The sequence below is a fragment of the Caretta caretta genome, chromosome 10 (assembly GCF_965140235.1).
Source record: "Caretta caretta isolate rCarCar2 chromosome 10, rCarCar1.hap1, whole genome shotgun sequence".
NCBI lineage: Eukaryota > Metazoa > Chordata > Testudines > Cheloniidae > Caretta > Caretta caretta.
The window spans coordinates 27,516,575-27,532,555 of NC_134215.1; the positions used below are offsets into that span (position 1 = coordinate 27,516,575).

Genomic DNA, 15,981 nt, shown 5'->3' on the forward strand with positions numbered 1-15,981 from the left:
GAACATGGGCATAAGTTGGAGTCTTGGGGATAAAATTAAGCAAGGGTATATTAGGAGTGAATTGCAGGAAAACTTCTATTAGGACGGAAGAATCCAATGAACTGCTACAGACTAGGGACCGAATGGCTAGGCAGCAGTTCTGCAGAGAAGGACCTAGGGGTGACAGTGGACGAGAAGCTGGATATGAGTCAACAGTGTGCCCTTGTTGCCAAGAAGGCCAATGGCATTTTGGGGTGTATAAGTAGGGGCATTGCCAGCAGATCGAGGGACATGATCGTTCCCCTCTATTCGACATTGGTGAGGCCTCATCTGGAGTACTGTGTCCAGTTTTGGGCCCCACACTACAAGAAGGATGTGGAGAAATTGGAGAGAGTCCAGCGGAGGGCAACAAAAATGATTAGGGGACTGGAACACATGACTTATGAGGAGAGGCTGAGGGAACTGGGATTGTTTAGTCTGCAGAAGAGAAGAATGAGTGGGGATTTGATAGCTGCTTTTAACTACCTGAGAGGTGGTTCCAAAGAGGATGGATCTAGACTGTTCTCAGTGGTAGCTGATGACAGAACAAGGAGTAATGGTCTCAAATAGCAGTGGGGGAGATTTAGGTTGGATATTAGGAAAAACTTTTTCACTAGAAGGGTGGTGAAACACTGGAATGTGTTACCTAGGGAGGTGGTGGAATCTCCTTCCTTAGAAGTTTTTAAGGTCAGGCTTGACAAAGCCCTGGCTGGGATGATTTGGTTGGGATTGGTCCTGCTCTGGGCGGGGGGTTGGACTGGATGGCCTCCGGAGGTCCCTTCCAACTCTGTGATTCTATGATTCTATGATAATGTCCAAATGTTCTGATTTGACATTTTTTAACAGAACATTTTGATTGTTTTGTTTCGAAACAACTTCTTTTTTTGCAGTCGCCGAGCATGGACTATCAAAAGGTCGAAATTGGAACACGATGTTTAGCTTCACCCCCTGTGATTTCTTTTCAAACATTTCATTGTGCAGGAAAATTCTAAAATCTCCTTTTGGGTTGCAGTGTTGGCGATTTGGGGCTCCATTTCCTAGCGGTCACAAGCCTACAGAGGGCATGATTTGAAGGCAATGGGGCTGCCCAGGGGTCACTGCTGGCTTGGTTTAGCCTGCAGAGCCTCTGTTGCTGGGGTTAGTACCTGAGAAGGGCAGAGTCTGGCTTGGCTCTGAGCGCAGGCTGAGGCTGCAGGGCCAGCGGTTAGAAAAATCCCTCTTTTTGCATGTGAAGTGGGCCCAGTGGGTGCAGAAATCACAGAGGGGGCAAGCAGGCAGCAGCCCCACAATGCCCAAGTCACTTTTCAGAGCAGGACTCCCCATTCAGTCTTGCAGGCAGCTCCCCCTCTGGTAGATTTGAGGAGAGGGAACCATTTCATTTGCACCAAAACTGACTTCCTAACGACATAGGAAATGCCAGACTGGCGCCAACCCCGGGTCCCATCTAGCCCAGCGTCGTGTCTCTGACCGCGGCCAGACCCATCTGTTTGTAAGGAAGGTGCAAGAATCCCTGAAATGGGTAATTATGGTACAACCATCTGTGGGTTTTATGGTTAACCAGGAGCTGTAAGCATGGCACATGGGAGTCATTCGTAAAGCTGGGTGTGTACAAAAGTTAACAGCATCTGAGGACTTAAAAACTGGCCGTTAGCAGGCGGCGAGTCTCAGTGTGACTCTCCCTGCTGCTACGCTGAACAACAAGAGCCCTCTGCCCACGCCTGCAGCTTTTCCACCGCTTCACACTGATCCTACAGACGTCCAAGGCTCCACAGCGACACAGAGGGACCAGCCTGGACTCTCATTATGGAGTTCGTTTGCCCTGCTGCAGACTGAGCTTCTAACCTGCACTAAATCCCCAGGAACTCCACCCCAGGAATCCCTGCCTCCGGCCTCCCCGTCCCCGTCGGTGAACTGGAGATGGGAACACTGCCCCCCTTGGCTAAGGCTTGGAGATCTCGGGCTGGAAGGTGGCAGGTGCAGTCCGTGCTGAGGACCTGTGTTGCCCTGGGGAAGGCTGTCTGCTCTCAAGCTGGATGATCTAGCTCAGTGGTTTGAGCATTGGCCTGCTAAACCCAGGGTTGTGAGTTCAATCCTTGAGGGGGCCATTTAGGGATCTGGGGCAAAAATTGGGGATTGGTCCTGCTTTGAGCAGGGGGTTGGACTAGATGACCTCTGAGGTCCCTTCCAACCCTGATATTCTATGATTCTATGAATAGTGAGATGAATTAGGCAGTGGATAGTTCTCTGATGAATGTGGCCAAATTCCTTGGGACATTTAAAACAAAATGGGATAAAACACTAGCAATGTACTGAAGGGAATAATCTTCTGAGAGCAGGGAAACAGAGTAGTTGACATCATAGGTCTTTCACATCTCTAACATAATACAAGGCATAACACTGCTGGAAAACAATCTGCTTGGGAAAAATAGCATTAGATATTTTCCAGTATAAATGTAGTGCGGTGAGATGATTTCTGGAATATTTGTCCCTATTTTGGAAGATTTCCTACACATTAAATTACTTTATCATTCATTGGTAAGGACTGGCCTCGGGGGCATTGCGCACATTCATGTTGTGGTGGCAGTACCAGCAGCAGCAGCGATAGAATTGTTCACTACCAGTGACAAAACAGCAGCACACAATTGTGATGATGCAGCAACATAACTCCCCTTCCCCCACCCTCCCTTTTTCCTAGAGAAAACTCTGATGTTTCCAATGCTGAATGGCAGACTAAGTATATAATTTGAAGCAGCAATGCTAAATATTTTATTTGATTCATTGCAGAATTGGTGTCCAGAATAGTCACTCCTCCAAAGTGCATTTTTGCAATGAACACCATCTGACAAAAATGACCCCAAACAGCTAAGGTTAAGCATCTTCTGTGAGGGAGAACTCACTGGTGAGGAATATACAGAAGATGCTACTGCTCATCATGTTGTGACAAATCAGACAAAGAGAAATCTGGTCTACCAGAACCAGCAGGAGTTCCTGTTGACTTTGTAATCATACCTTTGATATTTTAAGGGTCATTTCACTAGATGGTGGTGGGGGTTTCATTTTCCTTGGATGTTTTGGTAGCAGCAACAGTGTAAATAACCACTGTTACTACTACTGCTCTCATTAGGTCCTTTTTTCACCCAGATCATATTCAGAACTGATATCATCATCTTCATCATCACAAGACCCAGTATTGTCAGAATTGTTTCCACTTCTGCTATAGGATTTTAGAGGATTTGGAGACATTTCCATTACAGAGGCAGAAAAATGGAGGACACCACAATGCATAACTATTTTTATTGGGCCAGTTGTTTGTATATTCAGTATCCATTTGCACACAGCTTCTCTTTTGTTGTCAATGGCTTATGTACTTTTCACCCCACCCCTGAAGACTCAATTTCTAGGCCCATCCTGACACAATTTAGTGGTGGCAGGGTATGAGATACTTGATTTCTTGCTCATTTCAGATTCAAAAGAAAATATTTGACTTTGTCAAAAGTATTAGTGTGTCCAACAGCAATGGACTCCAAATATTAGTGTCACTACAGAGGTTTTGACCAGTATAGTAGAATAGTATAATATTTTCTATTTACAATAATGATGATGTAAATAACAAATCAGTTGCTGAAATACCTGTAGAATTACTTAAACATGTTTAAAAATATCACATTTTACCTTAACAACAACTACGAGGGGACTTAATTCACATTTATTGGCTTTTGTCACAAAACAAAAATAGAGCCGTAACACTGGCTTACTTGTGGATGTGTATACTAGTGAACTGGGGGCACTGTACACGGGAGATCCCTCCTGGTTTGCCTGGCACAGCAGCACCCTGCCTACGAGAGAGAGAGAGAGAGAGAGAGAGAGTGGTATCTGGTTTTGGAACACTCAAACTAAACCTGCATTTTTATCCCAAACGAAAATAAAGCCGTAACACTGTGGAAGTACAGTGAAGCAGGGGCACTTTTTGCCCTTTGATTTCAAAACAGAAAAGGCCCCAATGAACATTTACAATCTTATATTAGAAAATCAAAACACAGATTCCCCCTCCCACAAAATATAAATATCCATTTTGATATGGGGAGACTGGCACAGGCTGTGTGAATTCCATGCATGCTGGCCCCTCAAGCAGTTATGCTGCTGTGCTTTATTGCAGCTGCTCTCTCTCAGTCTCTTTCCCCTATATTTCTAAAGCAGAGGCTGCCTAATTAGCCCTGCTTTTAATTTAGGCAATGCAACCACCCACACCACCTTTCCTGAAATGAGAGGCTGCTTGAACAAACACAGCAGATAAATCAAGCTGAAAATCTCATAAGTACTGATTATGGAACAGATTTGATCTCGGTCGTACCAGTGTAAATTCAAAGTAGTTCCATTTACTCCAAAGATTTACTTGGATTGACACTGGTATGACTGAGAACAGAATAGAACTACTTCTTATAAAGTTTCCTGCACTTTTGGTATTGCCTGGGTCAGAAATACATGAGAATAACTTCTTGCAGTGGTATATCAAGTATATCAGCTGAATCCAGGAAGTGCAGAAGTACACAAAGGGCAGAAATTCTAAAAGGTTAATGAAAAAAAGTTAACCAAAGATTTTGTTTGGGGCAAAGATTCAGCTAGGTTCTTATTTTATTCTCTGATCTGGGGGAAATTGAGTCAGTGCTCTCCTAGTTCTACATTCCTACCTCTACGTCTGCCTGGGCAATCTTATATGAGGGACTGAACATTGACTAGACATGAAGAAAACTATCCTTTCTCCTCTTGAAAGGACCAATCCTTGTCAGGAATAAGGCCCACTACAGGGGTAGTATGAGGACATATGGCATGTGCTACATCAATTTGATAGATATTGTAGATCCTTCAGGCTTTTAGTATTGCGAATTCTGTGCCTTCATAAGAATTGAATTCATTTTAAAAACTAAAATACATTGGGCCAATTTCTGCATTGACGTATAACCCATGCAACCCTGCTGAGTTCAACAGGACAGATCTTGGACAAGAGTGTGAGTGACAAGTTGGGGAACCTGTCTTTAAACTTAGCAATTCTGGTTGATGTTATGAAATTGTTTTGATGAAGTAATTTTATCATGCAATGCCTTTATATGAACTGGAATCCACTGGCTGACACGATCTTCCAGACCAGGGTCAATGAAGAGTCATTAACCTTAATGATGGTACTCTGACTGAACAATGGGTATACTAACGAATTCACCTGAGCGAGGAAAACAGTTTGACCAAATTTCTCTGCAGAGAGCTAGTGAAGCACAGAGTGGAAAATCACCAGCAGCAGAACAAAGAAACCAGATATTGGCAGAGCAAGACTGGAAACTTTGGGCAGAAGAGGAAAACATTGGCATGCTTTCATAGCGGGGGGTCTGGTTTAACTGAGGAACCAGCAAAAATCAGAGAAAGCTAGCTGACCTAGAAAGGCTCCATGATTCTGAAGGATCCTGGGCACACCAGAGGACTCTGCCTAAGCACAAAGAATTCTCCAGAGGAAACAGAGACAAGGAAAATAGATACAGGTGGGTTTATTATTTTGTCTAGTGCAGTGTTTCTCTTGTGCTGCTAAGTAAAGAGTAAAATGTGTTTAGAATCCTGTGCAAAGCCTGCATGTCTGTTTGCTTTCACTATTATGAGCCCCTGAAGTGTTACACTGTAAATCCAGAGCACACACATGGATGGAGTTCTGAAAGAGAGTGCTTAAGCTATGGGGTGTGTGTGTGTGTGTGTGTGTGTGCACGTAGGCTATAGAGGGGCCTGAGGGGTCAGCACTAGTCCCAGAAGCTAGGCAGTTTGACCCAGGGTCCCAGCTCCCGGGCAGGGACACTAGACAGGAGAATAGATGCACCCTCAGGGTGTGGAAAGACCCCAAGCTAGGGGCAGTGCCTGGACTCTGTTCAGACTCAGGATGCTTAAAGCACATGGGGCCCCATGAAGTGGTCCCCAATCACAACTGCCTGGGGAATGTCCAGACAGAGGAGGAGCTCTGCCAGAACTGTGTGTGTCAGACAGTGTCCTGTGTAGACAGACTTTTCAAAGACTAAATCTAAATATTATGGATTAAGTCCCACCAAAAGAAAATGCCAGACAGACTTCCTATGTAGAATTTGGATACCCCCTTGAACAATTAAGAGGTATTCCAAACCTAAAGTCATGACCACACCAAGTCCTTTTTTTCAACTTACTTTTTTAACTATTAACAACCTCTAAATTATTGGTTCCAGCTATGATAGGAAGCAGAAATACTTGGAATACTGTGAGAAAAACAATCCTTATGGTATAATCAACTTAGCAAAAACCAGGAAATACTGGAAATCTCATGGGTGAGCCTATCATCATTGTAATTTTCCAGCTCATGGGACTCAGTTAAGTAACACAACTTTTATATATTTGTCTGAATTGAACATCCTTGCCTTTTGTGATTCACCAATCACAAGTCTTAAAGGAATGTGATAAGGTAAAATTTGGCCCAAAACTTAGATTTTGTAAAAACAAGCTTAAAAAAACCCAAAGACCAACTGAAATATAAAATCTAAAATTAATTTAAAAAAAAATTAAAAGCGTAAACTGTTTTTAAGCAAATAAATATTCCCATATAGGTCCGCAATTAAGCAAGGTATCACTATTTAGGGTAGCACTTAAGTCAATGGAATTTAGACATGTACTTAAGTGCTCTCTTGAATATGGATGCGTCAAATTGGTGTTTGCAACCTGGCTATTGCAATACTGTGCTACTGCAAGAACCTGAAAACAAAATTGACTAGAAACGATAAAGAAAAATGAAACGGATTAGTCTTTTCATCTTGTCCAAGGTGAGCAAAATGCAAAAAAGAAATGAACATAAACACAGAACATTGTGTTAGATATTAAAATTATTTCAGCCTTAATAACCTTAGCTAGTATTAGAAATACAAGACAGAAGATTTACTTTTTTAAATTAAAATATTATTAAACATGAAAGCATCCCTTTCATTTTCTTGCTCAAAAATGTTGCTATTTGGATCCCATCCTCTATAATCTATTAGCTCTCCGACTATAATGTCTAAATTACCTTGATGCTGTTTCTATCAGAGAATATCAAAGGTTTTCCAGTCAACACCTTACCTCTTCTAAGTTGTCCATGATTAAAGAATTTTTTATTGCTGTTAGCAGCACTCATCTAGATGAAGACTCTCTTGTTTTCACTTTGTACAACTATATGGATGTAGTTACACTGCTATTCAGATGTATACATTTCTCTTTAAAAAAAGAAAAAAAAGCAGGTGCCTGCTTCATTTATGTTACTAAATTGCACTTGTCTAATTTTAGTTTTAAAGTTTAGCATTTGAACTAACATATAAATTGAAGCTAAGTAGCCAAGTTATTATTACTAGATTTCTTTTGACAGATATTACAGTTTTATTAGGATTAACTCAAATGAGGGCTCAAGATTCTTGAAGTGTCTCATTTTGGCATTCAAAGTACTTAAATTGCAGCAAACATATATAAGAGAAGATTTAATTATTTTACAGTAAGATCCTCGGGGAAAACTTCAGTGTACTGGAGGCAATTTACAAATCCCAATGGAATAAAATACCACATTTCCTCTACAACACTAAATCTTAGCAGAACTTGATTTTCTTTTTCTTTTTATATAGAACACAGATTCTAAAAATAGTTCTCAACGTATCTTTTCTGTGCAAAACTGTCCTTTGAAAAATATTGGACACAAAACAAGAATAGTATATTCATGCAGACGTGTATCTTTAATGCTGCATTTTCCTCCACTTTCAATGAATTTGATGCGAGTTTTTCATACAGAGCAACAGGAAGTCTTCATTTTTTGTGTCTTTTTCATCTGGGCAACTACCACGTTTGCACATAGAAAGCAAATGACTATTGGACTAAGGGAGCACACTACATCATTAGGAGAGACCCTCTGTTGAGTCCAACCACTGAGGTCCATGGGCAGCGGGCCCTTCCACTACATTGACCTACCTAAGGATCAAGCTGGTCACAAGGATGTGCATATCGCGGCTCCCTCAGGATAAGCTTTGGGAGCTGTTCGGATTGCTCAGGAGAATTGTAGGAGCCAAGAAAATCACGCTACGAGACCTGCACTACATTATGGGACACCTGAACTTTGCCTGCAGGGTTGTTCCCTGGGGCAGGCATTCTGTGCCCAGCTTGCAGTGGCAACAGCGGGAATAGCCAGGCCACACCATTATAATACCAATTACTAGAGAGATGAAGGAAGACTTGAAGGTGTGGGAACAGTTTTTGAGTCAATTTAATGGGGTGCTGTTATGGAGGGAGGAATAGTTATTAGAAGCAGGTTTGAAAATCCATTTGGATGTTTCAGGAGGCTTTGAGTTGTTTTACCAAGGAAGGTGATGTGCCCAGAAATTGCCTGCTATCTGGACACAAAATGGGGTAGTACGTGACATGACTTTCCTGGAATTTTTCCCCATTTTAGTTGCAGTGCTTATTTGAGAACTTGAGTTGGCTAATAGAAAGGTGTGCTTCTGGTGGATAACATGGCGGTGGTACATGTTATCAATCGCCAAACTTCCAGATCACACAGGCTCATGAAGGTAGTGAGGGCATTTGTGAATCTCACAAAGTTTAAGCCTTATCATCTGTTTTTCTTCGAAGTACGAGCCCAGGGTGGATAATGGCACAGCAGATACCTTGTCTCTTTTTCAGTTTGACAGATTTCGGGGGCTTACTCCAGGAGCTAGTGACGAATCTGAGTGGATGCTGCTGGCGCTACAGAGCCTGGGTGTAGGATGTTGTCAGTGGCACAGGCTCCAGGCACATGGCTGAGCTATGATGGAAATTTCAATAAGTTCTTCCAATTTCAGGATATGTAATGGTGGTCACCAATATGGCCCATCACAGAAGGGTGGGTGCTGCGGTACATGGTCATTGGCAACCCAGTTGCTGGCGTCCTCAACGATCCTGGCATAGTGCAAGGTGCAACTCAGTTCTTTTGCTAGGATGGGGTTCACCTGTCAGACTTTGAGGATGATATGATTTTGGCCACTGTAAAAAAGGTCACTGGGAGATGTCTAGGAACCCGACTGGGTGGGAGAGGTAGCCAAGCTAATTGCTGGTGCCTCCTTGTGGTAGATATCCAGCGCAGGTACTCCATAGGAAAGGCATCCCGTAATCAGATAAATAGCCTGGTAAAGGACTTTAAAAGGAGGTGCTGGTTAAAGGAATAGAACAGAGAATGAGGGGGGTTGGAAGTCCTATAATTGGTTTGGCAGGGAACAAACCCCCTTTCTTTATAGCCCAACCTTAACTGTCCTACAAGGGGGTGTGGATGGTAACGTCCAAGCTATGGGTTGGCTGGGGGACATGGATGGAAAATGAAAGGGAGCGGATGGAAGCCCCAGCTAGTTATTTGAATGAACATGGAGTTGCCTGCACTGTACACTTTTATCCACAAGGCAGTCCCAGACATCTAATAATAAAGTTGCGGCCCGATTAAATCCATATCAAGTGTCTCCTGTTCTTTATTCAGCATATCTGGATAACCTCCACTGAGTCCAACCACTTAGGTCCATGGGCAGGCAAACAGACCCAGGAATGGGACTCAATTAGGCTAAGAATTTTTAGGGGATATTTTATATGCTCTGAGACTCCCATCAGAAGGTTCACTGGAAGGACCATAAGACAGCAGCCACAAGAAAACTTAGCTAACTAGGCTGCTAGTGTCATAGCAGGGCAGGAAGTAGTGTGGTCTGATCAGTAATAGTTTAGCTAGTCTATTCCAACAGATGTCACTGATGCACATATTTTGCCCAGCCACATCCCATGATAATTCTGCACTACTTCTTGGACTCCAAGTGGATCATGTGGTATGATGAGGGCATTATTTCCAATGCCAAAAAACATGCCAAGTTCATACCCTGTCCTCCTGCATATTTTCATATGCAACTTATGATTAAGAAAGCATTTCCATTACAAGACCCTCTGTTCAGGTTGCTATAGTTTTTTTCTAAGAAAAATCCTACTCTTTGGGCTAAAATTTCTTGAGCTTCTGCACCATTCTAAGGGGTTTGTTTTGTTATTTTATAGTTGGAAAAATCAATTATTGTTGTTTTTGAGATATGAATATTTTTCTAACTAGTGTTTTGAACAAGCAAAGCATTTTTCAGGGGGTTGTTTTTAAATCATTCAAATAACTCAAAAATGGCTTTTTATTAAAAGTTCGAACTTAACCCACAGAAGCCTGCTCAAGATTAGGGAAACTTCCCACCAAACTGTAACTGGTTTTATAACAGTTCAGCTAAAACAAATCCAGTTGGAGTTCTGGTGTAGATCAGGCTCCAGGCAGTGTAAATCATTTTTACTGAACCAGTTTCAACAGCACTTTCAACACTACATTTGCAAATGAATTTAAGATCAATTTAGCAGAAACTTTTTTTAAAAGCTGGTTAGAATTTGAAGAAATGTTCCCAGTGTAGTTCAGGCCAGAAATACCTTTAACCTATTGGAAGATTTTTTTTTTAATACAAATAATGATGCTGTGTTATCATTGTAGAAAACAACCCACAGACAGTAATGAATGTATTCACCTTTAAGATTACCTTGAAGATGTATGCAGGTAGTTAAAAAGGAGAAAACACCATATTAAGTTTGGCCCACAAGCTAAATTAAAACTGTCTTGCCTTCTATCTAATTTATCTCATTTGTTACTTCCTCAAATATCAGCACACATTTTGTAACTGTTATCTTGCCCCCTTGAACTCCCCTTTGAAAACTAACAGTTTTCAATTATGAATATCTCTAATAGATTCTACATACAAGGCCATTAAAAAAATTATGTAACATAAATAGCTAAGTATTCTCTTGTGCTTCTCCATACTTGCTGTAGGAAAAGCAAAATCTGGAATACAGCAGTAGATACTGATGTTATCTATCTGCAGATTCTTATCAAATTACCCAAAGTGACTGTGTAAAACCGACAGACCCCGGTCGGTGGGCAGGATTGAACCTGGGACCTCTGGAGCTAAATGCATGAGTCTCTGCTGCATGAGCTAAAAGCCATGTGGCCCTTAGCTAAGGCTGTAGAACAGACTCATTAATCTTGCTCTCTAAGTGGTGTCGTGTGCCACTAGATGGGACAGAGCACCACATCCATGAGGTGTGTGGGTTACAACTGCACCCAAAAGTTGAATTCCCTATGGGGCAAAGCTACCCCCTATCATCACAAGGGGATGAAATTCACACATACCTGCAGCAACAGTGGCAAACCAAAACCTTATTTATTATTCATTCATTCTGTTGAGTTACCTAGATAGAGTGCATTATTACTGTAGCTGCTAGATACCTGTTTACAAAGTTAAGTACATAACTTTTATTAAACTATGCAGGCAAACCATCAGAAAGTAAACAAAAGCTGAACAGAATATCTGAGTCCTAAAAGACTTCTATCACAACCTTTTCATTTTAATCAGCTGTGTCAATCTGAAAGTTCTCAAGTTTACATGAATTCCATGATCACCATTTCCATTGTCTCTCACCACAACTGTTTCAATATGTCAAATTTCCTCCTGCTGTTTATCCTTTCTCAATACAGTCTACTCATCATTTTTTATCTCTGTGTACATAGCAGGAATGATTATTCTTACACTCCCAGTTTTTCCCTTTTATTCTGGTAGTCATACCTAATGTAGGACACTGGACAGTCAGGTTTGCTCCAGGATATACCAGTAAACATGCTGTGAAAAATCAAAAAGCCATAAAACAACCACAGGCAGATCTTCAGTTGGTATAAATTTTCATAGTTCCATTATCTCCGTGGAAATATGACAAAATATATCAGCTGAAGTTCTGCCCCTCAACTCTGTAGAGGATGAATCAGTTTCCTCACTCACCAGCTTTTTAAAGTTCTAATCCTGCAAAGCATTGGGCACCTCAGTGATAGCCCTAAAATATCTCCATGAGTTTGGTTTAACTGAAAGTGACTGTGTAAAACCGACAGACCCCGGCTTAACTTTCCCCCACATCATCTGCCCAGCATTTCTGGTTCTCTTGAGAGAAGCATCAGTTGATCATTAAGGATTAAGTAGCTTGGAGCTGAGCAACAGTCAGTGGGAGCCCCGATGTATAGAAGAGGACCAAAAAACTATTGGAAAAAGCCTGGGCATAGATCACTGGAGATAGTGGAGGGAGCTCGGAAAATGACTGAAGAAAGTCATAAAGGCTCAGCTGCTGTCCTGGAAGCAGTCTGGGGAGTACTGGAAACAGCACATCAGTGATTTTTCACTAACTAATCTAATCTATTATGGTTTCCTTTTAAAACAACCTTCAACTTAAACTTAAAAATACAGAACATTTAATCACTGAACTGTTATTATAGAAAGACCACCATCATCTCCTGAGCACACCCTTGCAGCTGAGCACGGTATTGCTATTGCCTGCCTCAGTCCCCCCCGCCCTTTCTGAGGTAACTATGAGGTGATTTAAACAGCCTGGTCAAAGAGAAGCCAAAGATTCTACTTTGCAGCAGTATATCTCCCTTTAATAAAGCTTTCTAAAAGGAGCATTTGTATGTGGATTTAAAGGCTCTTTCTTCAGAGCCCCGATAAAACTTAGAAGTCCTACAACAAATAAGTCTTTAGTTTTCAGCAGCAGCTCCTTCTGCTATAAGGCCTCAGGCTTCTCTACTGCATCAAGAGCTCCACAATCTTTCCCTTGTTTATTCAGGGTGTCTCCCAGGCATCCTTAAGTGGGAAGCTTTTGTAGTCTCTTTCCTGCTTGTTCAAGAGTCTCTTCAAGCCTCCCTGCCTTAGAGCTTTCACCTAGTTCAGGCTTCCTAGGAGCTCCCTTCCTCTAGAGCAACCTTTCGCCACAGGAACCTTTTTTTCAAGTGAGCTCTCCTAAACTTATTATTAGGCCCAGGTGTGCCTTACTTAACTGCCTTCTAGCTAGTTAGGCTGTTACCTATTCACAGATAGACCTGGGTTGGCTCATTCCCTTTTGTGGAGCCTGTCAGTGTAAGCTGGGCCTTTGGCTCCCTTAAAGGGCCAGCCCTGTGACAGTTATGCAGTAAAAAAAATTCAAACACGAGATAATTATACCTTTTATTGACTTGGTGGATATACAACATTTTTAAAAAATACACTCCTTTATCTAGGGCTAGATGCTGACTTCTGTAAGGAAAAATAAATACCTTAAACAAAAGATGTGGGCAGATCTCTGCACTCTCAGGGCGTCAGAACTACTAAAATTTGCTGTTTGAGTTTTGTTTGTGACCTGGCTTTAGGTAGTATTTGTAGTTCTGCTCTTGAGAAACATGAAGGTCCACCAACAGCTAGCCCCATGCCTGGTGCTAGATCCTCATTAGTGTTTTTTTCTCCACTCAGAGTGACTCATTCTGTCTTGAAAAAAGACTAGCACCCTACTGATTTTCTTTTCTGAAGGTGCATTATACTGCTGCTCTTTCTGGCGGTGACCAGCATTGTGTTGGTTCATAACTGACACACCCCCAGTGGATAATCTGAGATTATTATTCAGCACGGATCACTTCAAACATGCCAGACTCCACAGATGTGGGCCAGAAACATTTAACAGAAAGGCTACTGTTGTGGAACAACATTATATGCTAGTTTGTGCAATCCTTAATGACTTGGGTGAGCAAGTACTTAGACAAGAAGTCCCATTTGTAGTACTCACATTAAGTGCTCACTTAAACAAGTAAGGGTTGCAAAATCTAGCCCTCGGTTACTGATGTTTGTATAATGTGGCATGACCTGGGCTTTACTAGGGTTGAAAATATATTGCCTGTGCAACAACAGAGTACCTTTTACATGTTTTCTACATCATCTAATTAGGATCCTTCTCCAAACAGAATTAAATTTATTTTTTAGATTTATAACTCATGCCCGATCATGTCTCAGGTGAATACATTACATTGAAAAAAGATTTTTTAGTTTTTTTCTAAAGAGAAAAAAGTTACATCACCCCAAAATTACCCATCTCCGCCGCACCATCTGCAAGTAGACACTTGAGTCCAGAGACTATCCTTGCCTTAAAGACAGAAAAACCTCAGATAGCCTTCTCTTCGTGAGAAAATTACAGAGTTGAGGCCTCCACTGAGAACCTTATCCCAATCAGTTAAACATAGGAGTTTTTCGTCCAAGAACTACAGTGCAATGAGGGAAGAAAAGGGGGCCCAGAGGCAGCCAAAGGCTAAGCCAAGTACTGTGGGATTTTATAAATCAAAGTCAAGACCTAATATTGCTGTTGGAAGCTAATATGAAGCCAGTTCAGTTGATTATGAAAAAGACAATTTTACAAATTCCTTGTGGCTTTTAAGAAGCCAAGTTCTGCACCTACTGTAATTTCTAACTAATCCCTGGGTATAGCCCCATGTAGAGTGCTTTTGTAATAATCCAATTTAAAATAATTACTTGTGACCACTCAGGCGCTTCCTGAGGTCTATCAATGCTACTATGCTATTAAGACCATGACCTTCCCCCCATCTCTTCTCTGCCAGTGATGTTGGTCTCCATCATGCTCTAGTTCATTATTGCCTCAATCACCTTTGCGCTTTCTCTCCTGCTGCGCTTTATGCTGTACATGGGAGAAGTTTCTTGTAAAAATTTGTGAAGCCACTACACTATCCTATCCTCCCTAAAACTCACCTCCGTTGTAATATCTACAGAACGTTGTAATATCTACAGCAATGGATAGGCAACAAGTGAGCTGACACTGATACTTGTTGTACAAAAGATCACTTATACCATGTCCGTTATTCCTTCTCTGTTTCTCTCTTTCTAGTTGAATACTAAAACTGTATCATTTTTGTGGTGTGTACAGTGCCCAGCACAATGGGGCCTGGTCTCAGACTCTAGGTGTTTCCGCAATAGAAATAAAAATAATAATAGCAGCAATGGTGTACTGTACTGCACAATAGTGGCCATGTGGAAATAGATGTCATGCCATCACACCTGGTTTATGCCTGTGAATTTAGGCTAGGCCATGACACTGTTAGCTTGTGGAAAGGTGGTGCTGGCACAAAAGCAAAGATGCAATATGTTTCTTACTTCATTGGCATGCACGCCACAGAGCACAAAATACTGCAACCACATGTAGCATAAGCCATTCCCATCATACATTCACTCATGATGAAGGACAGGAAAACTGAAATTTCAAATAATAAATTGATTTAATCAGACCCAACCATTCTCTCAATTATAGCCAATAAGAAAACATTCCACCAATAAAAACTCAATTGTTACATAAACCAGAATATACGATGAGCTGACTGACTACAGACTTTATATTTGTTTGTTACTGATGACCTCTTATATCTCATGAGGTCATCAATAACTCATGAGAGAAGTACATGCTGTATCCTGTCTCAGTCTAGTGTAAATCCTCTCACATCCGATTCATATACTGCCACCAAATGACCCCAAGTTTGAAAATAGGTTCTGAAACAGTGTGAGGAGGTGAAAGGGAATGGAGCTAGTAGCATTTCAACAACTGCAATTGTCCTGCATAGCAAGTTTACTACAGCTGAACTTGACAGTGTGTACATGTTTGTACCACACGCACACAGACTGATTTTCAGACGTGCTGAGAACTCATAACTTCTCAATTGAAGTTAATGGAATTTTCAGGTGCTCAGCACCTTTGAAAATCAGGCCAATACTTCTCACCTCTTTATCTAGTTACAACAGAACTATTTCTACTGTTTAAACTAAAAATAGTCTTCAGGCTCAAAAGCTGGCATTCAGAACTCCACTTCTAATTTAAACTGTGTCTTGGGTTTTAAAATAAAGTAAAATACACATGGTTTATCTGTGCTATACAGGTACTGTACCACCCCTTAACAAGACAGTTGGGAACAACAACTGCTTCATAAGAGGGTACAGTTTGCTCTCCTCTACAATAGTCAGTCAGCTCTGTGGGCTGAAGTTCAGTGAGGGCTACAGCTGTGCCTTCTTCCCCACCCTT

General features: G+C 41.5%; 1 protein-coding gene across 43 annotated transcripts in view; it reads right to left on the reverse strand.

Annotated features, from left to right (window-relative positions):
• The window catches only part of RBFOX1 (RNA binding fox-1 homolog 1), a 2,443,894-nt gene that overhangs the window by 97,902 nt on the left and 2,330,011 nt on the right, over positions 1-15,981 (reverse strand). For 36 of the 43 annotated variants that reach the window (XM_048868136.2, XM_048868129.2, XM_048868132.2 and 33 more), the window contains one exon: positions 3,774-3,854. The exons of the other annotated variants lie outside the window; for them this stretch is intronic. In XM_048868136.2, the coding sequence (XP_048724093.2) occupies positions 3,774-3,854 (81 nt within the window). The remainder of the gene's footprint in view (positions 1-3,773; positions 3,855-15,981) is intronic. 43 annotated transcript variants of the gene reach the window in all.